The 26,654-nt window shown below is 51.4% G+C and overlaps 2 protein-coding genes and 1 pseudogene across 2 annotated transcripts; all 3 read left to right on the forward strand.

The window, feature by feature from the left end:
- The first annotated feature begins 1,394 nt into the window (after nucleotides 1–1,394).
- LOC105877017 (interferon lambda-3-like) lies at nucleotides 1,395–2,804 on the forward strand. The gene is made up of 6 exons (XM_075993440.1): nucleotides 1,395–1,404; nucleotides 1,503–1,684; nucleotides 1,965–2,042; nucleotides 2,293–2,436; nucleotides 2,534–2,617; nucleotides 2,706–2,804. The coding sequence occupies exons 1-6, from the start codon at nucleotides 1,395–1,397 to the stop codon at nucleotides 2,802–2,804; spliced, it is 597 nt and encodes a 198-aa protein (XP_075849555.1).
- A 7,339-nt stretch (nucleotides 2,805–10,143) lies between these two features.
- LOC142861548 (uncharacterized) lies at nucleotides 10,144–10,253 on the forward strand (annotated as a pseudogene).
- A 10,986-nt stretch (nucleotides 10,254–21,239) lies between these two features.
- Nucleotides 21,240–22,963, forward strand: IFNL1 (interferon lambda 1). Its single transcript, XM_012775211.3, has 5 exons — nucleotides 21,240–21,413; nucleotides 21,607–21,684; nucleotides 22,450–22,593; nucleotides 22,693–22,776; nucleotides 22,865–22,963. The coding sequence occupies exons 1-5, from the start codon at nucleotides 21,240–21,242 to the stop codon at nucleotides 22,961–22,963; spliced, it is 579 nt and encodes a 192-aa protein (XP_012630665.2).
- Nucleotides 22,964–26,654: the final 3,691 nt, after the last annotated feature.

Raw genomic sequence — 26,654 nt, forward strand, 5'->3', positions numbered from 1 at the left:
GGTTGAGGGTGGAAGTCAAGTGTCAAAAGGGACTCAGCACCTTCGCTCCCAGGAATCCAGTACCTCTGGGCCCAGAGATCTAGGTGCCCAGGACGCTGGAGAGTACAGTGGTTACCCTCAAGGGGGCAGGCAAAACTTGGTTAGACTCCTCCCTCACTATTTATTTGCTGTGTGACCTGGGGCAAATGTTTTAACCTCTCTGAGCTCCTGCTGTTCACTACTTATTGTAAAGGTAGGCAAACCACACTATGCCCTTGTTATCTTGGGTATCCAATGCTACCTTGAGACAAAGCCTCCATGACAGGGCTGGACACGAAAGTGCTCAACAAAAGGGATGTCTCTGCCTTTAGTTTGCACTTATCGTAACCTTGGCCTGGAAGCTCTTCCCCAAGACTTCACAGGGCTCCCTCCTTCACTTCCTTTTGCTCTTTGCTCACATGTCTAGTAAAAGGCTCCATAGTTGTTGTTTTGTGGGGTTTTTTTCCCCAATGCTCTCTGCAGACGCAAAGTGGAAGCTGAATAAATACTTGTGGAATGGATGGAGGCCATTGTCACCAATGGATGTGATGGCCCGAACCTCCTTGGTGACACCTCAGTTCTCGTGCAGAGCCTCATATTCCTGGGTCCTTCCTTGCTTGGACAATTAAAACATATCGTCCATGCCTAAATTTCATGCTTTCTGTCTCCGTAACAGGTGGGGAAAGGTAGGGAGCGGTGGGCCCTCTCGATTCCCGGGTGACCTGTCCACCTGACCCTCTCTCCCCGCCAGCAGCCCCCTCCTGGGGTTTCCTCCTCATCCCCAAACAGCGTCCCCGTGGGACGCTCCAGCGCCTCCTAGGGGTGCCCTTCCCCCTCCGGGTGCACCGCGACATTCTGCAGAACGGCGGGTCACCGGCCCCCTCTCCTCCCCAACCCTGGATCCGCCCGGTCAGGGCGCCGTCACCCCTCCCTGTAGGGCTGGAGCTGCCAGCGCTGAGGATTCCTCTTGGGGACCGACTTCACGTGGGTGACCCAGTCCCTGTCAGTTTCTCTTTCCCTCCGGCTGCTCACCTGGCTGTGTCCCGCCCCGCTCTGGGCTTCCCCGGCCCGGGGCTCCCCTGGCGGCCAGTGTCAACTTCTGAAGGGTTTTCACTTTTCCTACGTCAGCTGGGACCGCCCCTTTGCGGCCGGCTAAAAGCTGCACGATGGCGCTCAGGCGGGAACTGCACCGCGCACGTGGCGGGAGCCACAGGGACAGCGCCCTACACACGGCAGCAGGCTGGGACCCAGGAGAGGACACTGAGCCCAGAGAATCCAAACGAGACCCAGTGACAGACCCCAGGTGACAGCCTGAGTGGACATTAGGGTGCCCCATCTGCTGAGAAGACCAGAGACCTGAAGACCAGAGACCAGAAATGAAATTGGGTGAGTGCCACATGGCTGTCCATGGTGGTCACCTCCCTGCAGCCCGCAGCCCCAGCCCAGCGCTGTCCACCTCTGAGTGTCCTTCCCTTCCCAATCAGACGTGGCCGTGGGCTGCACGCCAGTGCTGCTGCTGGTGGCCGTGGCACTGACCAGGACTGGAGCGGCTCCTGTCACCAGGCACCTCAGGGCCCTCTCGGATGCAAGGGGCTGCCACATAGCCCAGTTCAAGTCCCTGTCCCCAAAGGAGCTACAGGCCTTCAAGACGGCCAAAGACACCTTAGTGAGTCTCCCTGCTGTCCCTGCTGTGGGGACTGGCCTCCACCCCTCCATCTAGGGTCCCCATGCTGGCTCTACACGCTGAAAGGGGGCCTCCACCCTTCCTTCCCGGGCTGTCCCTGGGTCCCGGCAGTGGGCTGGCCCCAGCTCTGGCTGCCCCGGAGGTGCCTCTGCTGTCCTCCTGGGAGGGAACCTCCACTGTCCCCTTCTCAGCCATCCACCACCCCACCAGCCTGGTCCAGCCTCCAGCCTCCTGCTGGGCTGACCGGGACCTTGCTCCCTAGGAAGAGGCCCTCCCGCTGAGGGACCGCAGGTGCGGCTCCCGCCCCTTCCCCAGGCCCTGGAGCCTGAGGCGGCTGCAGGTGAGTGGGCAGAGGCGGGAGCAGCCCTGCCCTCCCCCACCCGCTCTTCTGGCTGTGACATTGGTCCTGTCACCTCCTCCTCTGGCCTGGCCCTCTCTGTCCCCCACAACCTGTGCCTCCTCACCCCCCTACCTGGCCACGTGGGCTGTGCCCTGTCACCTGTCCCCCACCTGTCACCTTCTCCAGTTCCCCTCCCCCCACCCGTTCTGTCTCACGTGGTGTCTCTCCTGTCTTCCACCTCTGTCCTCAGGACTGGGAGCGCCCGGTGGCCCTGGAGGCCGAGCTGGCCCTGACGCTGAAGGTCCTGGGGGCCGTGGCCAACAGGACCCTGGGGGACGTCCTGGACCGGCCCCTTCGCACCCTGAGCTACCTCCGGTCCCAGCTCCAGGCCTGCGTGAGTGCCCAGGCCCCGGGTCCCGGTGTCTGTGGGCTGTGACCACCGCAGTCCCCCTGTGGCTGGCGCTACTCACACCTGTCCCCTCTGCCCGCAGGGCCCGGCTGCGCCCACGGCAGGCCCCAGGCCCCGGGGCCGCCTCCAGCACTGGCTGCACCGGCTGCAGGTGGCCCCGAGGAAGGTGAGTGACCAGGAGGGGGACTGGTGTCTGGGACCAGCTGGGAGCCCAGACTCTGGACAGCCACCAACCCATCCCTTCCTCCCCACAGGAGTCCCCGGGCTGCCTGGAGGCCTCCGTCACGTTCAACCTCTTCCGCCTCCTCACCCGGGACCTGAAATGTGTCGCCAGCGGACACCTGTGCGCCTGACCTGCCACTTGTGACCACTTGCCACTTGCCCTGGAATCTTAGATTGTATTTGCCTCTTAATTTATTGCCACTTCGCTATTTATGTATTTATGCGTGTGGATTCTCAAACCCATATCCAATAAAATATTTATTTTTCTACTTTCTATAAACTTTGTTGAAATAAACAAGAAAAAGAGGACAGAGGGGTGGGGCGCAGGGGTGCGGCGTTGTGGGTGGGGGTGGGGTGGTGCAGAGCTCAGGTGGCCCCGGGGTTGGGGACCACAGTGCTAAAGCAGCTACAGGACAGCCTTGTGAGACTTGTCTCATTGGAGGTCCTTGCATGATTGTCACGCTGGGTGGCTTCTATCTGCTGACAAGGAGAAGGGGCTGTCACGGGACTCTCGGGGCATCTGGGAGTGCAAGGATCTCGCTACATCTGCCCCATGTCCCCATCTCGAGTTTCAGGGTCCTGCTTGGGCACAGGAGACTTGCGGAGCTGGGGGTCAGTCTTCCCCGAAGCCCCCAGCTCTGAGCGAGATCTCCCGAGTCTGTTCTCGCTTCCTCTGCTACCAAGACAGAAGCTGGCGTTCAAGTTCGGCCTTGAACTGCTGATTAGTCACCTGAGCCTCTAGGTCACCCCTCAGGGACCCAGTGGTCTCAGGAAGAGCCATCGGTTCTATGGGTCTTGTTCCCTTTCCCCCACGACTCCCCAGAGCCTGGGATACCGCCCCCACCCAGGCTCCCCTCTCCCCAGCCTCACCCCTGCTAACCATGGCAGGGCTCTCCACACACCACCTGCCACCATGGAATGGTCCCACTGCCAGTGTAAAACGAAAAGCAAAGTGTCAGGGCCACCCCCCCTCCCTCTCAATTCCTTATGCAAAAGAGAAGGTTGGACCCTCGGGCACGTGTGAAGACCTGGCCCCACAGATCATTCATTAAGAAAATGTCTTGCTAACCTCCCATAAACAAGGACATGCAAATTGTCCCTGTCTCGCACCTCAAACTGAAGCCTGTCAGATTCCCGCTCTAATGGTGAATCACAAGTTTATCTTACAGGTGACAAAACTGGAGACCAGACAGACCCAGACATTCTTCCACCTGCTGGGGGACATCTACATAATTGATGCTTCCTACACTCCCTTATTTTACAGAAAATGTAGATTTCTTGGGCCTCACAAGAATGGAACCAGTACATCATCAGCCCCCTGTCTGTGTGCCTTTAAAATGCTAAAAGGTTCTGACCTAACCCTTCCGGAAAAACAGCCATAGCTTGTCTACCGTTCGTGTTTTTCCTGGGAGTGTCCTCAAAATCTTGGCTTAATAAACCTCCACTGATTGAGATTTTGGCCTCATTTACTTGGGTCGACACCAGGCAACTAGCAAGTGACCCCATTGCAGAGGCTTTTTGTACAGTCCACCGGCCAGGACCACTTTTGATGCAAATGCTCTGAGATTCCATTCCCCGGAAGCGCCCTGAGACAGAACTGCGGGAGGAAGGTTGACTAGGGAGGGCCCTTAGGAGACAAGGTGACCCGGTGCGATGCAGCAGGGACTGTCGTCCACCCTACGGTGAGCTCTGCAGCTGGGAAGGCCCATCAGCATTGTCCCAAAGTGCAGCCAGAGACTCAGGCTTTGGTATGTCTATGTGGGGCCACCACCGGCCATGGCAGTCCCCTGGGAGGGGGACTGAATTTGAGCCAAGGCAGTTAGTTCTCCCTGGGCTGCTGGCACTTCCCATGAGGGGTGCAGCCGGGAGCCATGAGCAGCCAGCACCCAGCTGGGGGCCGGGCATGGAGTCCTAGAGAGTCCTGTCATTGTGCTTACATAGATATTTTTATAAAAAGAGCAAAATGAAATGTATTTCCATTCTCTTTCTTGAAATGAGCCCCTGAATTGTAGAAGCAAGTGCCAAGCCCCACTAATCCCCGATCAACCCTGGCGAGTGAGGGCAACTCGAAGCAGAGACTCCGCGCTGGGCGGAGTTTGCACAGGGGCTGAGCCACTGTGACAAACAGTCCCCAAGTCCAAGGGATACAACCACACAGCACAATGCTCTCCAGCTCCTAGTCCCACAGTGCGTGGTCCCGTTGGCAGGACGGCCCTACTCGGCCACCCGGGGGTCCTGGGTCCTTCCAGCTTTGTGTGCCTCGGTCCCCTCGGGTCGCCTCCTTCACCTTTGTCACACCCTGGACGTCACAGCGGCAGCCTTGCAAAGCCTGTGGGTCCTTCTCAGAATGAAAGAAAATACACGGGACAAAGGAATCCAATTTTTTTGTAACGCAGTGATCACAATATTTTATCATACTGTGATATCGTAATTTATGTGCTTCCTCATTAATGCATTAAGTAAAAAATCACCCGTGGCAGCTCTAATAACTACTGTGACTTAGAAGCAGAGATGAGGGTAAACGCTATTTCAAGATGCCTGCTAGGAGACAATGTGATATGAAAATGTCTGTAATTTCTTTCGGTGACAAAGTTACAAGTTCTACTAATGCAATTGTGGTGGGTTGCCTAGATTTGTAGTAGATTTGTGGTAGACCGAATAGTGGCCCCCAAAGATGTTCTTGATCCCTGGACCCTGGGAATGTGTTCCATTACATGGCAAAAGGGACTTTGCAGACGAGATTAAGTTGAGAGTTTGAGATGGGGACATTGTCTTGGGTTGTCCAAGTGGATCAACGTAATCCCAAACGTCTTCATAAGAGGGAAGGAAGAGGGTCAGAGTCAGTAGGGGGAAATAGGACAACAGAAGCAGGAAGTTAGAGTGATGTAAGGACAGGAGCATGGGCCAGGCCCGGTGGCTCACGCCTGTGATCCTAGCACTCTGGGAGACTGAGGCAGGTGGATCGCTCAAGGTTAGGAGTTTGAAACCAGCCTGAGCAAGAGTGAGACCCTGTCTCTACTGAAAATAGAAAGAAATTAATTGGCCAACTAAAAATACATAGAAAAAAATTAGCCGGGCATGGTGGCGCGTGCCTGTAGTCCCAGCTACTCGGGAGGCTGAGGCAGGAGGATCGCTTGAGCCCAGAAGTTTGAGGTTGCTGTGAGCCAGGCTGACGCCATGGCTCTTAGAGCGAGACTCTGTCTCAAAAATAAAGAAAAATTTAAAAAAATGAAATGTCCAATTTCGAATCAAAAGTGTAGTTTATTACATCTCAGACAAGAAGCAGTACAGTTAGTCGAAGCATGCGCCGAAACCGGCCACACAGTTTTGCCATCTTAACGGTAGCTTGTTTGTGCCAGCAGCAAAGAAGCCTGGAGAGCGAGTGGAGACGAAATCGTGAAAGGCGTTTTCCACGGCTTGTTGAGAACTGAATACTTTTCCTTGCAAAAAGTGGTCCAAAGCCTGGAAGAAGTGGAAGAGGTTCTCTGGGCGCCAGGGAAGGAGCCAAGCCAGCGAGGGTGGGTGGCGCGGGGCTGCAGAGGGCGCTCATAGAAGTGGGAGCTAGGCAGCACGCCCTCTGCAGGGGCCCGCACGGGGGCCATGTACGGGGTCACCAGCTCACTAAACAGCCAGCCCCGTGTCCCCCGCGCCAGCAGGAACACGCTGGGGCTGGGGAGAGCAGGTGAAAGCAGTGACCAGGCAGGTCACAGGCTCAGACCGCCTCAGGCGCCCGGATACGCTGCTGCGACCCGAGTGAAAAGAGAAATGATGGCGAAAGCTGTCCCCTGCAGCAGCGTGACCCTGGAGGAACCACACAGGGCCGAGCAGTGCAGAGGACGCGCGCCCACCTGCCACCTGCAGCCAGCAAGGAGGGCCCCGCCCCCCTCCGCTGTCCCTCCGGCGCCCTCTACTGGCCAGGTCCCGCAAGTTTCTGGCCGGCAAAGGGGAAACACGTGCAGGGCGTGGCCCCATTAGCAGACAGCCCGCGAAATGAGTGAGGTCAGGGGTCAAGAAGTGAATGCACCTGGGAAGTAATTCTGTAGCCCCGTGACTTACAGAGGACATGTGACCTGGGATTCACCAATCAGGTGCATCCACAGCAGCGTGGCTTCCAACGTGAGCCCCAATCCCAGCTGGAATGACAACGCACGTCCGAAGAAAAACTTGTACCTGAATGTTCTCAGCAGCATTATTTATAATAGCCAGTGAGCGGAAACAAGCCGAAAGTCTATCAACTGATGACTGGATAAACAAAATGTGATCTATCCATACACTGGAATATTATTCAGCCAGAAAAAAGGGAAATTTTGATACATCCATGCTACAACATGGCTGAGCCTGGAAAACACTATGCCAAGCGAAAGAACCTGGACACAAGAGACTACATATTATATATTTCAAATTATATGAAATATCTAGAATAGGCAAATCCATACAGACAAAAGTAGATTAGTGGTTATCTAGTGCTAGGTGCAGGGAAAGGTTTGGGGTGGTATGGGGTTTGGAAAGGTATGGGGTTCTTCTGATGATAAAAAATATTCTAAAATTGGTTGTGGTGATGCCTTAGCAACTCTGTGACTATCCTAAAATCCATTGAATTGTATACTTTAAGTGGGTGAATTATATGGTATGAGATTTATATGTCAATGAAGCTGTTACCAAAAAAATGTAACGTAATGTCAGGTGGCGAGAAGTTGTACAGAATACATAGACAGACTTGAGTGTGAAGTGGCTTTGCCACTTACAAATCGTCTGACTTTGAGTAGGTTGCTTTGTCTTTCTGACCTTAGTTTCCACATCTATAAAATTGGAATAATAATACCTACTTTGGCTGGGCACAGTGGCTCACGCCTGTAATCCTAGCACTCTGGGAGGCCCAGGCAGGAGGATCGTTTGAGCTCAGGAGTTCGAGACCAGCCTGAGCAAGAGCGAGACCCAGTCTCTACTATAAATAGAAAGAAATGATGTGGACAACTAAAAAAAAAAAAAAAAAAAATATATATATATATATATATATATATATTTGCCAGGCATGGTGGCGCATGCCTGTAGTCTCAGCTACACGGGAGGCTGAGCCAGGAGGATTGCTTGAGCCCAGGAGTTTGAGGTTGCTGTGAGCTAGGCTGACGCCACGGCACTCTAGCCTGGGCAACAGAGTGAGACTCTGTCTGAAATAATAACAACAATAATAATAATAATATCTACTTCATGGGGTCACTGTGAGAATTAAATGACATGAATTATAGTACCTGGGACATAATAAGTGCTCAATAAATGTTGGGTTCTGTTGTTTTTTAAAAAGTGAGCCGCCATAAGAGGAGGTGGTCACAAAAACAGAAAGCTGTCACCTGGCGACCAGTGCCATTTGGGGGTGGTTGTGAAGGAGGACCCTGGGGTCCAACCTTGACCACGAGAGGTTCTAAGCAGCACGTAGAGAATCCCGCTCACCCATCCAGAGAGGGCCTCGTGGTGTGTTTGGGGGTTATTCTGGGTGTTTAGCTTTATAATCTGCCTCTCTGACCTCCCTGATAATCTGCGAGCTCCCAGTGCCCTTGACTCCTCAGACTACCCAGTGTGGATCCTGTTGTTTGCCTGACACCTGCAGCCAGAAATGGGCTTGTTCAGGAACAGCACCCAGGCCACATGGCAGAGGTAGGGGAGTGAAGAAGGGATCGGGGTGGAGGCTCAGGAGGGTCCAGGCCTCAAAGGGCTTTGTAAGGGAAGGCTTTTCTTTTGAAAAAAAAAAATTTTTTTGGAGACAGAGTGTCACTTTGTTGCCAGGGCTAGAGTGCCTTGGCATCAGCCTAGCTCACAACAACCTCAAACTCCTGGGCTCAAGCGATCCTCCTGCCTCAGCCTCCCAAGTAGCTGGGACTACAGATATGCACTACCATGCCCGGCTAATTTTTTCTATATATTTTTAGCTGGCCAATTAATTTCTTTCTATTTATAGTAGAGGCAGGGTCTCGCTCTTGCTCAGGCTGGTTTCGAACTTCTTACCTTGAGTGATCCTCCTGCCTCGGCCTCCCAGTTTATAGGAGTGAGCCACTGCGCCCGGCTCCTGGCTAATTTTTTCTATATAATTTTAGTTATCCAGCTAATTTCTTTCTATTTTTAGTGGAGACGAGGTCTCGCTCTTGCTCAGGCTGGTCTTGAACTCCTGAGCTCAAATGATCCTCCTGCCTTGGCCTCCCAGAGGGCAAGGATTACAGGCATGAGCCACCATGCCCAGCTGAGGCTTTTTATTTTATTCTGAGTGGAATGGGAGCTGTAAGAGGGTTTTGAATAGAGTGGGGGGGGTGTGATCTCTGGCTGTGTAGGAAATGGGGTGTGGGGGTAGGGGATGACAGGAGGAGGCTGCTGTGATTGTCCAGGCAGGAGGTGACAGTAGACAGGTAGACAGGACCTGGATAGGGGGACAGTGTGGGGAAGGTGAGAAGTGGATGAATTTGGAAACACTTTGAAAGTACAGCCACTAGGACATAGGGATGAATTGAAAATGGTATGATTGTGTGAGTGTAAGAAAGAGAAAGAGAGAGAGAGAGAGTCGGGGTGGAGTGTGATGGTTACTATGAACCCTCAATTTCATCAAGAAGAAAAGGAAAACAATACTACAGAGGGTTGTTGTGGGGAGTCTATATAATGTGGGTATAAAAGCACTTAGTGCATTTCATGAAACATCGTCTGATACTATGAACCCATCATATTTCTTCGGGCACCACCAAAAACCCCATATGTGTCCCCTAGGATTCAAAAAAAAGTCTCCACTATGCCCCAAATTCTTCAAAAACATCTACCCCTTCCTTAGTCCTTTGTTCGTTCATCACGCTTAGTAGGGGTGACTCAGGGTGACTTCCTCTCCTCCCACTACTCTATGGGTTCTGAGAATTCTACACTCAGGATTCTCTTTCCTAGAAGTCCGGGCTCACACTCGAGCCCCCTTTCTCTTTCACTTTCACTTTCGGTCTCTCATCTGTCTGTCCGTCATCTAGCGATGACATCTGGGCTTCTGCAGGGCGGTAAATTCCAAATGGAGGTGGCCTGTTTGCTTTTCTTACATCAGCTGGCGTTGTCCCTCTGGGCCAATCGGGTGGCTCGTGCCCTTGCTTGCCTTAGGCCCCCTGGGGAGCTCTAACGATCGCTATGTCTGGGCTGCAACCCCAGAGATTTGGTCCATCTTAATCAGTACTCTACCACTGGCTCCTAAACTTTAAAGTGCAATAAAATCAGCTGGAGTGTCACTAACCCATAGATGTCTGGACACTCCCCCTCCTCCATTTCTGATTCAGGAGCTCAGAGAATTTTCATTTCTAGCAAATTCACAGCAGAAGGACCACACTTTGAGAATCACGGCTCTGTCCCAAGAGGTGGGAATATGTGATGGTTAAAACTCTTACTCCTGGAAGTGTGATCCAAAGACCAACAGCATGAGCAACACCTTGGGAGAGTGCTAGAAATGCAGACTCTCAGATCCTTTTGTAGTTCCTAATGGTGATCCTGGCCACGGGCTTTCACACGCATGCGCATGAGCGAGAGTGCTCCCTCAATCCCTGTTACATCAGCCCATTACCTGTCTGACATAAAAAAAAAAAAAAACAGAATCTTGGCCCGAGTCCAGACCCAATGAATCAGAAATCTGCATGTCAGCAATATCTCCAGGTGATCCATACACCTGTTAAAAGTTGAAGAAGAACCGGGTTCAATATCAGTGCTGCCCGTTATTAACTACAAGGTCTAGAAGCATCTTTTTTTTTTGAGACAGAGTCTCGCTTTGTTGCCCAGGCTAGAGTGAGTGCCATGGTGTCAGCCTAGCTCACAGCAACCTCAAACTCCTGGGCCCTAGCGATTCTCCTGCCTCAGCCTCCTGAGTAGCTGGGACTACAGGCATGGGCCACCAATTTTTTTTCTATATATATATCAGTTGGCCAATTAATTTCTTTCTATTTATAGTAGAGACGGGTCCTTGCTCTTGCTCAGGCTGGTTTCGAACTCCTGACCTCGAGCAATCCTCCCGCCTCGGCCTCCCAGAGTGTTAGGATTACAGGCGTGAGCCACCGGCCTAGAAGCATCTTCTTGAGGCCTCAGTTTCCTCATCTGGAAAATGAGAGTAATTGTATTAATGATACCTACATCACAAGGTTATAGTAAGGATTAAATGAATTAACATAAAAGCATAACAGGGCCTTGCATTTGAGATGCACCAAATAAATGTGCATCTCATTTGCTATTTCTGTTGTTATTGTTATATATTATTATAACAATATTCCCCCCTTATCCATGGGGCATGCATTCCAAGACCCCCAGTGGATGCCTGAAACCGTGGATAGTGCCAAACCCTCCATACACCATGTTTTTGGTGTCTGATAACCAAGGTGGCTACTAAGTGGCTAACAGGCAGGTGATGTATACAGTGTGGACATTCAGGACAAAGGGATAATTCACGTCCCAGGTGGGATGTGCAAGATTTCCTCACGCACAGACAGAGCACAAGTTAACACTGATGAATTGTTAATTTCTGGAATTTTCGGACTGCGGTTGGCTGTGGGGAATTGAAACTATGGGTAAGGGAGGACTACTGTATTATTAGTACTGTTATTATTATGATGTCCACCTCCCAGGCGTTTCCAGTGTACAGCCAGAGCTAAGAAATACTAAGCAAGGCCAAACCCTACCCCCTGGGATCCCAGGAGCTGTGGGATATCCATAAAGGTGTCAAAAGGAACTGAAATGGTGGGGCGCGGTGGCTCACGCCTGTCATCCTAGCACTCTGGGAGGCCGAGGCAGGAGGATAGCTCAAGGTCAGGAGTTCAAAACCAGCCTGAGCAAGAGCAAGACCCCATCTCTACTATAAATAGAAAGAAATTAATTGGCCAACTAATATATATAGAAAAAATTAGCTGGGCATGCTGGCGTGTGCCTGTAGTCCCAGCTACTCGGGAGGCTGAGGCAGGAGGATCACTTGAGCCCAGGAGTTTGAGGTTGCTGTGAGCTAGGCTCACGACACGGCACTTGCTCTAGCCCGGGCGACAGAGTGAGACTCTGTCTGAAAAAAAAAGGAACTGAAACGGAGATGCAGACACCAGGACAGGGGCGGGAATTAGAAAAACAGCCGCAAAGCCCCAGAGACGGAGACTTCAGAAATCAAAAGCTGAACGCAGCGTCCCCCAGCAGGGGGACAGAGACCGCAAGGAAATACACCTGCAGAGAAGCACCAGCCAGCCCCACAGCCACAAGTCAGGGGCGAAGCTAAGTGAGGCGACCTTCCTCCCCCATCAGCATCCCTCCGTCTGTCTGTCTGTCTGTCCGCCCATCCATCTCACTCCTTTCCCCAATCCACGGCCCAGCCCTGACTCCCCTCTCCGGGCCATGTCCTCAGCCCTTCAGTCTTTCCATGCGACAGGCACCCGCCATCGGCCCAGTCGCCGTCCTGGCAGCTGCACTGGAGCAGGTGTTGTCGCCTCAGGCATCTGGGAGAGGCTGCCGTGTTGTGAGCTTCTTGTCACCAGGCATCCAGGACGGCAGAGGCCACCACCTCCGTGAGTCTGCCCGCACGGTGGCTGAGAAGGCAAGCTCTGGAGTCGGACAGACCTGGCTTTGAGTCTGACCCCGCCACCCACCATGTAACCCGGGCAGATTACTTCCCTGTGCCTCAGTTTCCCCATGTAGGAAAATGGGAAATCATAATAAGATGATTTAGTCTGACCTCCTAAATGTGCCCCGAGGATTGAGGAGGCTCACACAGGTGACATATTTAGACTGGTGCCCAGGACAGGTGGGCATGCCAAGTAGCCATGTGGCCGACGATCTCTGTGGACCCTCTCGTCCTCGGGAGATCTCTGAGGTCTACCCTCCGTCCCTCAAGCTGTGGACTGCGGCTCCTTCCCCCTCTGCCTCTGTCCTCAGACCCCCTCCCCCTGAGGGACAGTGACAGTAAACACTTGGTCATCCCTGGCTCACTGGTAGTTGAGAAAAGAACGGACGAAGGAATTCTTTGGGACTCCAGGCCAGAAGGCTGGGTCATGGCTCCTGCCCCTCCACGGGACCTGAAACCGGGGACTTGGGACAGCAACTGAGGCATTGAGGGGCCTAAAGGATGGGTCTGTGGGAAGGACAAAAGTGGGCGGCATGGTGGGGTGAGGTGACAAGCAACAGGGGCCATGAGAGGGAAGGGACCCACTAGGTCGGGTTGAAGAGAGGGAGAGGCACGAGGACACAGACCCGAGTGGTCCTGGCGACAGGTACTGGTGAGGAGGTTCCGGGACCCAGGCGAGGGACAAAATCGGGAAAGGGGGGGAAGAGCCCAATGGGGTCCCAGCCCTCCCCCCTCCCGCGGCAGCCTGGCCCTCTCATCTGGCTCGCCCCCCCCCAGCCTCTCTAAGCTGTCCCTCGTCACCTTTCCCCTCCCCTTCCCCCTTTGCTCACCTGTGCCACACCTGCCCCCATTGTGTGTGCGCCCCTCCCCCTTCCCGCAAGGCCCCTGATCCCTCTTCCCCTCTCCCCTCCACCTCTTCCCCTCCTGTCCTCCTCGACCTTTTCCCTCCTTGTCCCCTCCTTTCAGGTATCCCTTTCACCGGCTGGGACTCCCTGTTTCCCACCAGGGTCCCGCGTGCCCCTCCCAGAGCTTCTGGGAACCCCGGGGCGGGGGCGGGGGCGGGGCTGTGGGACCCGGGCTGGGAGCGGCCACCTCAGGATGACTACAGACCTGCGGGGGAGAAAGGGCAGAGGTGGGAGGAGGTCCGAGAAGGCTGCCCAGGCGGTGGAGGCTGCCCTGGGGTCCCAGCGTCTGCCCGGCAGGGGCGGAGCCAGGACCCGCGCCCACCCCCAGCTGCACCGAAACGCCCCTTCTGCCCCGCTGCCACCCTCTGCCTTTGAGCGTCACCCCCTGACACCGTGGTCTGTTCCCGCTGCAATAACTAAATGCCATAAACTGGGTAGCTTATAAACGCCAGAAATGTATTCATTGCAGTGCTAGAGGCTGCCAGTCCAGGATCAAGGCGCCGGCAGAGGGGGTGTGTAATGAGGGCCCCTTCCTTGGTTCATTGGCTGTGACTTCCCACTGTGTCCTCACCTGGTGGAATGTGCCAGAACACTCAACCCATTCCTGAAGGTTCCGCCCTCATGACCTCATCTCCTCCCACGTCCTAATTTCATCACCTTGGGGGTTGGAATTTCAACCTAAGAATTGGGGCTGGGGGAGGGGCACAAAGGATAGCAGGGGGTGCTGAGACACACACCAAAGAATCCAGGGTGGCCCAGGTGGCACTGTGGGAGGGGTGGGAAAAGGAAGGTGGGCTGAGACTCCCTGACTCAGGGTCCTTTGACTCAGCTCTTCCCAAACCCACGTGGGAACCTGACCTTGTTTTCCTTCCACCTCACCTACTAGGACCCCCCAGGACAAGTTTGCTGAGCGAGGAAAGCAAGTTGCGGAAAAACAGATACTGTATGATCGAGTCCACTTTGGTAAAACCAACAACAAAACCAGTATGTGCACGTGTCTACACTGGATTTAAGCGGCTGTCGGTCAACTACGGTTATCTAAAGGGGTTGGAGTGGGAAAAGGAGGTGGGGAGGAAAGAAGAAAAGAAAAAACACCTGTAGCTCCACGGAAAATTATGCGCAGAATAATTTTCTTTCTTTTAGTACATTGTTATCAACTTTGACTTTTTTACAAACTTTTTTATTTTAAAATACTATATGCTTACAAAAAGTAGCAAAAAACACTACTGAGAGGTTCCCTGTCCCCCTCAGCCAGCTTTCTCTGATGGTAACGTCTTGCATAACCATAGCACATTCTTACAACTAGGACACGGGCATTGTCACAGTGCTATTCACTAGACTAGAGACGTTGCTGGGATTTCACCAGTGTTTGCGTACACTAGTTTCTTTTTGTATAATTCAGTGACATTTGATCACATGTAAAGTCCCACAATCAAGATACAGAATTGCTTCCTCACTACATAGAAATGCCCGAGTCCCGCCCTTTATATTATAGTTACACCTTCTCTCTCCTTCCCTTTCCCTTGACAACCACTAATCTGTCACCGTCTCTATAATTTTGTCATTTCAAGAATGGTGTGTAAGTGGAATCATATAGCACGTCACTTTTCCAGACTAGTTTTTTATTTCATTCAGCCACAATGCCCTTAAACTCCATCTAAGCCGTGTACATCGGTAGTTCAGTCTTTTGTATTGCTGGGTGGGGTTCTCGTGTGCACATGAGCCAGACTTTAACCATTCACCTGTTGGAGGACATGTGGATTGTTTACAAATAAGGGTGCTATGGATATTTGTATCAGCTTTTTGTGCAAACATTTTTATTTCTCAAGGCTAAAAGCCCAGGAGTCACTCTGGGAGGCCGAGGTGGGCGGATCGCTCGAGGTCAGGAGTTTGAAACCAGCCTGAGCAAGAGCAAGACCCCGTCTCTACTATAAATAGAAAGAAATTAATTGGTCAACTAATATATATATATAGAAAAAATTAGCTGGGCGTGGTGGCGCATGCCTGTAGTCCCAGCTACTCGGGAGGCTGAGGCAGGAGGATCGCTTGAGCCCAGGAGTTTGAGGTTGCTGTGAGCTAGGCTGACGCCACGGCACTCACTCTAGGCTGGGCAACAAAGTGAGACTCTGTCTCAAAAAAATAAATAAATAAATAAATAAAAATAAAAATAAAAGAAGCCCAGGAGTGTGACTGCTAAGTTGTGTGATGAGTGTATGGTTAAATATTTAAGAAACTGTAAACTTTTCCAGAGTGACTATAACATTTGACATTCCCACCAGCAATTTAGAGAGGTCAAGTTTTTTCACATCCTCACAAGCATTTGGTCCTATCAGTATTATTACTATTATTTGTAATTCTTTCTTTTTTTTTAGAGAGACAGAGAGAGTCTCACTCTGTTGCCCAGGCTAGAGTGAGTGCCGTGGCGTCAGCCTAGCTCACAGCAACCTCAATCTCCTGGGTTCAAGCAATCCTCCTGCCTCAGCCGCCCGAGTAGCTGGGACTACAGGCATGCGCCACCATGCCCGGCTAATTTTTTCTATATATATTTAGTTGGCCAGTTAATTTCTTTCTATTTTCAGTAGAGACAGGGCCTTGCTCTTTCTCAGGCTGGTTTCGAACTCTTGGCCTTGAGCGATCCTCCCGCCTGGGCCTCCCAGAGTGCTAGGATTACAGGCATGAGCCACCACACCTGGCCTATTTGTCATTCTAATAGGTGTGTAGTGGTGTCTCATGGTAGTTTTAATTTGCATTTCCCTAATGGCTAGTGATATTGACATCTTTTCATGTGTTTATTTGCTATCTGTGTATTCTCTTTGGTGAATTGTCTGTTCATGTCTTCTGCCCATTTTCTGTTGGATTTTTTTGTTTGTTTGTTTAATGGATGAGTTTTGAGAGATATTTGTACACCCATCCTCATAGCATTATTTGCAACAATCAAAAGGTGAAAGCGACCCAAGTGTCCATCGACTGATGAATGGATAAGAAAAATATAGTATGTACATACAAAATTCAGCCTTAAAAAGGAAGGAAATTATAACACATGCTACAACTTGGATGGGAAAATGTAGAGTTACTGTTTAGTAGGTAAAGACTTTGAGTTTTGCAAGATGAATCACAACAATGCAAAGGAGAAGGAAAGAGACTGTACTTAATGCCACTGAACTGCGAACTTAAAGATGCCTAAGATGGTAAATTTTATGTTATGTTAATTTCATCCCAATAAAAATAATAAGTGTTGAGAATGGGCATCTTTGTCTTGTTTATGATTTTAGGAGGAAAAGCAACTAGTATTTCACTTTTTGTGAGGTTAGTGGAAGGTTTTTCATAGATTTTCTTTATCAAGTTGAGTAATTTCTATTCCTAGTTTTCTGAGAGTTTTTATCAGAAATAGATGTTAGATTTTTGTCAAATGCTTTTTCTGCATTGATAAATACGATCGTGTGATTTTTCTTCTTTAGCCTATTAATATAATGGATTCCGTTGATAGATTTCAAAATATTTAGCCATCCTTGCATTCCTGAAATGAATCTCATTTTGTCACGGTGTACGACTTTTTTTTTTAAATATAAAAGATCTTTATTTGGTTTGGACTACCACATTTCCAAGAAGATTGCTCCCCTCATTTTGTAGAAAAGGGATCTCACCATGTTGCACAGGTTGGTCTCGGTCAATCCTCCTGCCTTGGCCCCCCAGAGTGCTGGGATTATAGGCATGAGTCACTGCACCCAGCCAAGGTTACCTTTTTTCCCCCTTAAAATTGCAGCGTAATATGTATAACATAAAATTCACTATTTTAACCATTTTTGTATACAATTCAGTGGCATTAATTACATTTAGAATGGTCTGCAACCATCACCACTATCTATGTCTAAAACTTTTTCAACATTTCCAACAGAAAATCTGTAAGCATGAAGCATACAAAGCACACCCTCAGCCCAGCCCTGGGTAACCTCTAATCTGCTTTCTGTCTCTATGAATTTGCCTATTCTAGATATTTCCCATAAGTAAAATCATAAAATGTTTGTCTTTTTGTATATGGCTTATTTCATTAGCATATTTTCAAGGATCATCCATGTCGTAGCATGTATCAGAGTTTCGTTCCTTTTCATGGCTGAATAAGGTTTTCTCGTGTGTATATGACACATATTGTTTGTCCACTCACCGACTGATGGACACTCAGGTTGTTTCTACCTTTGGCTATTGCGAATAATGGCACTATGAACATGGGTGCACAAGTATCTGAGTCCCTGTTCAATTCTTTTGGCTATATACTTATTTATTTAATTTTTTTTCTTTCTTTAGAGTCAGGGTCTCGCTCTACTGTGCTGGGCTCAGACTCGAGGTCCAGGATCTCATCATCTATATCAGATCAGGTGTTGGGAAGGCTACACTCTTGCCAGGATATCAGGAAGTCTTGAGCATCTCTGGAAGGAGAGAAGCAGGTGCAACTATTTGGGAGAGCAAATGATAAATATTTAAAACAGTCCTGTTCATCATGCTAGCCACTAGCTACATATAGGAATATATAGCAATTAATTTTATTTATTTTTATTTTGAGGCAGAGTCTCGCTCTGTTGCCCAGGCTAGAGTGAGTGCCGTGGTGTCAGCCTAGCTCACAGCAACCTCAAACTCCTGGGCTCAAGCGATCCTCCTGCCTCAGCCTCCCGAGTAGCTGGGACTACAGGCATGCGCCACCATGCCCGGCTAATTTTTTTTTTTGTATATATATTAGTTGGCCAATTAATTTATTTCTATTTATAGTAGAGACGGGGTCTCACTCTTGCTCAGGCTGGTTTCGAACTCTTGACCTCAAGCAATCCGCCCGCCTCGGCCTCCCAGAGTGCTAGGATTACAGGCGTGAGCCACCATATAGTAATTAATTTTAAATAAAATGAAAATTCAAGTCCTCCACTGCACTAGCCAAATTTTAAGTACTTAACAGTCACGTGTGGCTAGTGTCTACCGTCCGGGACAGTACTGATGTAGAATATTTCCATCGTTGTAGAAAGTTCTCTTGAACGGTGATGATTAGGCTATGTAAGTACAGGTAAGCCTGTGATCCCACAATCCCACTCTTGAATATATGTCTTAGGTTGGGTCCTCCCAAAAGCATATCCTGAGCCAAGGATAAAATTTGGGAGGAGTCCCCCACAAGCATAAGCCAGTGGGGAAACTGAGGTTGGAAGAGCAAAAAGCCAATAAGAGTGTATCTTGGAGTACAGAGGGGAACACCCAGGCACTGAGAGAGTGAGCACCCCGTTAAATTCTGACTCTGACCCCCAACTTGCCTTACCCTGGTCCCAGCCCTGGAGAGGTCACTACTGTGAGCAAGTAGAGCTCATTTATACTGGGGACCCCCAGACGATGGCGGGATCAGGAACACACCTGAGAATGGATCCACCGAGGAAAAGAGAAGCTGCAGTATTCATCCACGGGCTCCCACTCCTCTCCCGTTGGGGATTTCTCCTGGGGGAATGGATGCTGGGGCATCTGCTCTGCGTGCAGACGGTGGGAGGTCCTCAGCCGCGGCGGGAAGCAGGCAGCGTGCGTGGGGACTGCCCACCTCATCCGCAGCGAGCACAGAAGTGGGTCGAGGGGACACAGTGGGAGGGCGTCAGCTGGTGTGCCGCAGTAGGTTCCAGAAAACCGCCCACGCAGAGGCCAGGTGTGGGCCTTATGGCGATGCAGAGCTGGAGACAACCTGGGTGTCCATCACTGGGGGAACAGATAAGCAAAAGTGCTACAGGCACACCGTGGACTACACCGCGGCAGTCGGAAATGGGAAATCGGATGCACGCAGCTGTACAGGGAGATCTCAGAAACAGCGTTCAGTGGCAAAAAAATAAAAATAAAATAAAATAAAACCAAAGAAGTAGAAGATTTATAGCACAATCCCATTTATGTAAATTGGAAACACACACACAAAGCCACAAATTAGAAAGCTACATCTTCGCAGCTATTTATCAAGTGCATTAAAGTGGGCGTGGAGTGGGTGGGGGTGGAATTGGGGATGGGTGGGTAGAACCTTGGAGGGTCTTTCAGGGGCTGATCGTGAGTCTGTGTTATGATTTGAAGAGTATGATTAATAACGTTCTGCACCAAAGGGCTAAGGAAAAGTAAAGAGAAATAAAAAAACATGAAGTGCCTGCACATCAGAGCGATTGCTTACCTGCTACACAGTTATTGTGACTGCAGGGGTGGTGACAGCAAAGCGACTCGCTGGCTGCCTTCTGGAAGCCCTCCTCACTGCCCTCTCACCCCTTTTGTGCTGCCCAAGAGGGGCCGAAAGGAGAAGTGGACCTGTTACTCCCACAAGTTCTCATCTCATCCCTTGGCTGCAGATAGAAAAAGGGCTGAGCACTGGGGTAGGACTCTGTCCCAACCCCGGCTCTGCCACTGACCTGCTGTGGCTGCTGTCCCCAACCCCTGGGATGGGGACCGGCACCGGTCCATGGCCTGTTAGGAACCAGGGCCACACAGCAGAAGGTGGGCAGTGGGCGAGCGAGTGAGCAAAGCTTCGTCTGTATTTACAGCCGCTCCTCATAGCTCCCCAATCCCCAGGGGGAAAAATTGTCTTCCATGAAAGCGGTCCCTAGTGACAAAAAGGTTGGGGACCACTGTGCTGTGGGACTTTAGGCTTTTTTTTTTTTTTTGAGACAGAGTCTCGCTTTGTTGTCCAGGCTAGAGTGAGTGCCGTGGCGTCAGCCTAGCTCACAGCAACCTCAAACTCCTGGGCTCGAGCAATCCTTCTGCCTCAGCCTCCCGAGTAGCTGGGACTATAGGCATGAGCCACTATGCCCGGCTAATTTTTTTATATATATATATCAGTTGGCCAATTAATTTCTTTCTATTTATAGTAGAGACGGGGTCTCGCTCTTGCTCAGGCTGGTTTTGAACTCCTGACCTTGAGCAATCCGCCCGCCTCGGCCTCCCAAGAGCTAGGATTACAGGCGTGAGCCACCGCGCCCAGCCGAGGCTTCTTATGCTTCAGTTACCTTGTCGCTAAAATGGGGATGACCATTGTATTAGTTAGGGTTTCCCGGAGAGACAGAACCAACAGGAAGGACGGATGGATGGGGGTAGTTATTAATAGATAATAAGCGATTTTTTAGGAGAATTGGCTCAGACAGGCAAAGCCGTAGGGCCCTGGGAGCACAGAGGGTCGCTGCTGCAAGTCCTAGAGTTCCAAAGCCTGGAGTTCTGACATTCCAGGGCAGAAGAAGGGTGGCCCAGCTCCAAAGAGAGAGCAAATTCGCCCTTCCTCTGCCTTTTTCTTCTTCTGTTCAGGTCCTCAGCCCGTTGGACGGCGCCCACCGCACTGGGCGAGAGTGGGTTTTCCTCACTCGGCCCACTGACTCAAATGCCAGTCTCTTCCCGAAACACGCTCACCTTCCTGAAACACCCAGAAATAATGCCTTCCCTGCTATCTGGGTGTCCTTCCACCAGTCAAGTTGACATCTAAAATCACAATCATAGACATAACTGCCCATGAACATGTTAGGACCGTAAGTGAGTCAGTTCTTGGAACATTCTTAAGCCAATGGTGGTAGCTCCATCTCTGCCACTCAGGCAACCTCACCTACACACCCCTGCAAGCTTCCTCCCTGCTGTGACAGTCCTCCAGCCAGCTTCCCTTTCCGCCACCCGCCACCGCAGCCCCTGACAAGGGCTCTCAAAGTCAACTGGCTGAAGAAATGGGGTGATCATTGGATTAGTCAGAGGCAGTCTTAAAGCTTGCCCAGGCAGTACAAAAAATTGCCCAGGACGTCCTAAAAGTCCAGGCAGTAAAAAAAGGTGGCCACAGAGTCCCATTTCCCACATGAAATTCTTCAGGTGCTCGTTACAGTTCAGTTTCCCTTTCCCTTTTGGTACAGCTCCAGGCTGACTTGGCCCCGCCTTCCTCGGCTTCATTACCTGGGCCAGACGCTGGCTCCCGACGTCACACGCACCTTTCCAGTGGAGATTCCCAGTTCCAATCGCCTTTTTGTTTACATACATCACCCAGGAATGCGCGTGGAGAGGGTTAAATAGCGGAGCCATGCAGCTCGGGAGGCAAATACGATTTGGCCATGGCTGCAGAGTGGAGCTTCGTGGTGCTGGTGACTGTGCTGCTGGGCTTGGCCAGAGCTGGCCCTGTCCCCACGTCGAAGCCTACGACAACTTGGAGGGGCTGCCAGATTGGCAGTTTCAAATCTCTGTCACCACGGGAGCTGGAAACCTTCAAGAAGGCCAAGGATGCCTTGGTGAGTTCCTGTTATGGGTCACCCTCTGTCCTTTGGCTACGGGCTAGCCTCTAGCCCTCTAGCTATGGCCACCCTCTGTCCTTTGGCTACGGGCTAGCCTCTAGCCCTCTAGCTATGGCCAAACTTCACCTTGGCTGCCACGGGCTGGCTTCAGCCCTCCTGCTCTGGGCTGACCTATGTCCTTGCCTCCTAGGAAGAGTCGCTCTCGCTGAAAAACTGGAGCTGCAGCTCTCGTCTCTTCCCCAGGCCCTGGGACCTGAGGCAGCTGCAGGTGAGTTGCACGTCAGGCCACTTGCCACTTCCCTTGTCCCTCTCTGCTGTCCCCATAGGTGGCCCTTCGCCTTCTTCATCGCCCCGTCCTTCCCTCTCTCTGCTCTCTGCTCACCTGTCCTGTGCCCCTGTCACTCCTCAGCTGCTCCCTTGACACTGTCCTTGCTCTGGGTCCCCTTTGTAATCTCCTGTCTGTCCCGCTTTGCTGTCTCACTCACCTGTCCCCTACCTGGCTCCTTCTTGGCTCTCTCTTCCATTCTCTCCCACATGTGCCCAATCTGTCCCCCACCTGTGCCCCTCGTCCTGCTTTTCCCTGTCTCTTCCAACTCTGGTCCCCTTCCGCTCCCCGACCTCCTCCTCCCTGGCTCTCACCTGCGTCCCTCAGTGTCTTTCATGATCTTCTCCCAGCATGTGCTCGCCCATCGCCCTTCTTATCTGTACTTCCAGCTGCCCTCTCCCACCTGCCTCCCTAACTGGTTCTGTCCTCGCCTGTCTGTCTCTGTGATCTCTGAAAATCCCCCTCACTTTTCCCCATGTCACTTGTGCCCTCACCTGTCTTCTCTCTTATCTTTCTGCCTCACCTGTGTCCTCTTCACCTGCATCCTTCCTCCTGTCTCCTTGTTACTGGACCCATTGCCTGTCCCCACCACATGTCCCATTTCACCAGCCCTCCCGCCCCGTACTCCCTACCTGTCCCCACTTACCCAGACCTTCTCACCTGCCTTTCCTCACCTGCCACCTCACCTGTCCTTTCCCTTGTTCTCAGGACTGGGAGCGCCCCGTGGCCCTGGAGGCCGAGCTGGCCCTGACACTGAAGGTCCTGGCGACCATGGCTGATGCAGACCTGGGGGACGTCCTGGACCGGCCCCTTCGCACCCTGCGCCACATCCGGTCCCAGCTCCAGGCCTGCGTGAGTGCCCGGGCTCCCGGGGTCCCCGTGTCTGTGGGCTGTGACCACTGCAGTCCCTCTGCGGCTGGCGCTGCTCACACCTGTCCCCTCTGCCCACAGGGCCCGGCTGCGCCCACGGCAGGCCCCAGGCCCCGGGGCCGCCTCCAGCACTGGCTGCACCGGCTGCAGGTGGCCCCGAGGAAGGTGAGTGACCAGGAGGGGGACTGGAGTCTGGGATCAGCTGGGAGCCCAGACTCTGGACAGCCACCAACCCATCCCTTCCTCCCCACAGGAGTCCCCGGGCTGCCTGGAGGCGTCCGTCACGTTCAACCTCTTCCGCCTCCTCACCCGGGACCTGAAATGTGTCGCCAGCGGACACCTGTGCACCTGAGAACTTGGACCACCCCCCCCCAGCCTGTCTGGGACCCCAGACCTATTTCCCCACTAAGCCCCACCCCCGCCTTAAGTTATTTCCTCTCTCATTATTTATGGGCTTGGACCCAGGGCTGAGTTTATTTTTCTACTTTTATACAATATGCACAAATAAAAGGAATTGGAACTTTCTGTCATAAGTGAGTCCTTAAGAGTGTGTGTGATTGTGGCCGAGTGTGACCGAGTGTGGGTGCCTGTGTGGCATGTTTGGGTACAGTTTATATGTCTCTCTGTCGCTCCCTGTCTGTGTAAACTGCGTATCTCTCTTTTCCGTGCATATCTAAGACAGATGGGAGTCTACATCAGTCAAGATGCTTTATCCTGTAATAAGTAATCAGAAAACCGAACTCAAATAGTCAAGACAAAAATGAGCTTATAATCACACATGACAAAAAGTTAGTGGGCAGGCCGGGCGCTGTGGCTCACGCCTGTAATCCTAGCTCTTGGGAGGCCGAGGCGGGTGGATTGCTCAAGGTCAGGAGTTCAAAACCAGCCTGAGCAAGAGCAAGACCCCGTCTCTACTATAAATAGAAAGAAATTAATTGGCCAACTGATATATATATAAAAAAAATTAGCCGGGCATGGTGGCGCATGCCTGTAGTCCCAGCTACCCGGGAGGCTGAGGCAGAAGGATCACTGGAGCCCAGGAGTTTGAGGTTGCTGTGAGCTAGGCTGACGCCACGGCACTCACTCTAGCCTGGGCAACAAAGTGAGACTCTTCTCAAAAAAAAAAAAAAAAAAAAAAAAAAAAAAAAAAAAAGTTAGTGGGCAGAGCAGTTGTAGGACTCGTTAATTAATTCACTTGATAATGTCACTGGGGAACCAGGTCATTTCCATTTCTGTTGTCCGATTCTTATGCTGGCTACCTCATGGTCCCAAGATGGCAGCGACAGCTCCAGCTGTCACACACTAACAACAAGCTCCAAGTCATAACAAACCACCCCAAACTTAGCGGAGTAAAACAACAACCATCTTACTATGCTCGCACATTCTGCGGGTCACAAATTTGGACAAGGTGAGGGTGGATGGCTTGCCTCTACTCCACAATACCTGGGGCCTTGATTCTTCTTCCACTCTTCTTAAAAGCAAGGAAAACCTTTCCCAGAAACCCCCTATTAGATGTGCATGCTTGTTTCATTGGCTAGAATTGCACCCAAACCTAAACCAAACGCTGACAAGGAAGAGGAAACTGCAAAGATAGTCTTAGACTGATGTGGAAAATGTTGGGCGCTGGGACACAGCCGATTGCCGCCTCCCTCTAGTTCGGCATCTCTGGGGGCCAGTGCTGCGCATGGCCAGTTAGAGGGACATTGCTGGGGCCTGGCCCCGGGGCACACAGCTACCCAGGACCCCCGGGGGACACAGCCTCCACGGACCCCTGCAGCCCCACCTGCCCCCGGGACCGCCAGAATGCCCCCAGGGCCACGTGCCAGAGCCTGTTTCCCGCCACACTGTTTGCGTGATCCTGATTGGGTAATTTTTGAATCCCACTGTTTTTGATTGGATGTTAAAGCTTGTTGTTGATTGGATGTTAAGGCTTGTTGTTGATTGGATGCTTCTTGAGCCCTACCAAGAATATAAAAGCAGGGGCAGGAGGGCAGGAAGAGGGGAACGAAGACTCAAAGAGATGCTGGGTATGCTGAGTCCCCTCTAGAAGAATAAAGGCTGTTGGCCGGGCGTGGTGGCTCACGCTTGTAATCCTAGCTCTTTGGGAGGCCGAGGCGGGCGGATTGCTCGAGGTCAGGAGTTCGAAACCAGCCTGAGCAAGAGCGAGACCCCGTCTCTACTATAAATAGAAAGAAATTAATTGGCCAACTAATATATATACAAAAAAATTAGCCGGGCATGGTGGCGCATGCCTGTAGTCCCAGCTACTTGGGAGGCTGAGGCAGGAGGATTGCTTGAGCCAGGAGTTTGAGGTTGCTGTGAGCTAGGCTGATGCCATGGCACTCACTCTAGCCTGGGCAACAAAGCGAGACTCTGTCTCAAAAAAAAAAAAAAAAAAAAAGAATAAAGGCTGTTCTCCGAGTCTTCGTGTGCTGCTCGGTTCTTTCCCTGGTCAAATGAATAAGAGCTGTGACAAGAGCTGTAACGCTAGCTGTACACACTGCCGCAACAAGACTAATCAAGATTCACCCCTTTCCCTGAAAACACACCCCAAGGAGGGTGAACACTTGGAACAAACTTAGAGCTCCAGGAAAGAGAAAGTGGGAGATGGACCTAGGTAGCAGACTAACATGGCACATGGAGTTTCCAAAGTTCTGAAACTCTTGTAGGGTTGCTGTCCAATGGGTTTCCAATGGTAGCACCATTTCTACTGTTAAAATGTCAAAATACTTTCATACCAGTTGGTAAAGAGCTATTTCCCCAAGATCCCCCAGAACAACTAACTCCTACCCCCCATGTTGTCCCAGCCTCTCCCCTGGGTCTTCCAGATCTCTCTGCAATTCAGAAACAAAAGAATTAATATTTGGCAGAGTGGGGGTGGGGGAGGATTTTCCAGAATCTGCTCCAGCCTGAGGCCAGCACACCTTCTGATTCATCAATGACAACTGTTAAATCCTTTGCGAATCATTTCCAGCTCATACACGGTTTTTAAAAAGTGGCCACAGGCCAGGCTCAGTGGCTCAGGCCTGTAATCCTAGCATTCTGGGAGACCGAGGCAGGAGGATGGCTTGAGGGCAGGAGTTCGAAACTAGACCCCGTCTCTACTGAAAATAGAAAAAGTTAGCCGGGCATGGTAGTGTGTGCCTGTAGCCCCAGCCACTGAAGAGGCTGAGGCAGGAGGGTCCTTTGAGCCCAGGAGTTTGAGGTTGCAGTGAGCTGTGATGACACCACAGCACTCTACCCGGGTGACAGAGAAAGGCTGTATCTCAAAAATAAAGTGGCCATAAATTCGTTGACATTCCTCCCATCAAGGGGTGAAGTCAATGTTCCCCTCTCATTGAACGTGGACTTGTGATTTCTTCACCCAGTAGAATCCGGTGGAAGTGAAGCCGTGTGACTTCGAACACCAAGTTTGCCCAGCTGTCTTGGAACACTCCCTGTTGGAACCGAGCCACCACGCTGTGACAAGCCCGGCACATGGCGAGGCCACATATACATGCTCCAGCTGATAATGCCAGCCCAGCTTTTGAGTCACCCCAGCCTGGGAACCAGACATTCGATTGAAGAAACATCTAGATGATTCCAGCTCCCAGCTGGAGCGGAGACAAGCCATATAGCCACTGGGTCCCGATCAAGTCCCTGACCCGCAGACATCTGTGTGTGTAATAGAATAATTTTTGTTTTATGTCACTAAGTTTGGTTTGCTGTGAGGCAATAGACAACTGGAACAGTGGGACAGCCGCCAGCCCCTCTTAATACATTGTGAGACATGTCACAAGAAATTTATTACCAAGAGTAACCCACCAAAGTTTCTGAATGATTGGGGATTTTTTTGGTCACACTTCAGGGATTTCAGGCGTATTCCCGTAACCCTCTAACTCTCACTTAGTCTGCATTCTGGAATGTTTCCATGATTAGGAGACAAAGAGCTGGAGTACAGCCATACAAGGAACATTACACAGGACCCTGCAGCCACTCCCAGTACATTATAAGGTCTGTGACTGGCACAACCTCAGCATGGGAGGCAGCAAAGTGCCCAGCCT

The sequence above is a fragment of the Microcebus murinus genome, chromosome 16, assembly GCF_040939455.1.
Source record: "Microcebus murinus isolate Inina chromosome 16, M.murinus_Inina_mat1.0, whole genome shotgun sequence".
NCBI lineage: Eukaryota > Metazoa > Chordata > Mammalia > Primates > Cheirogaleidae > Microcebus > Microcebus murinus.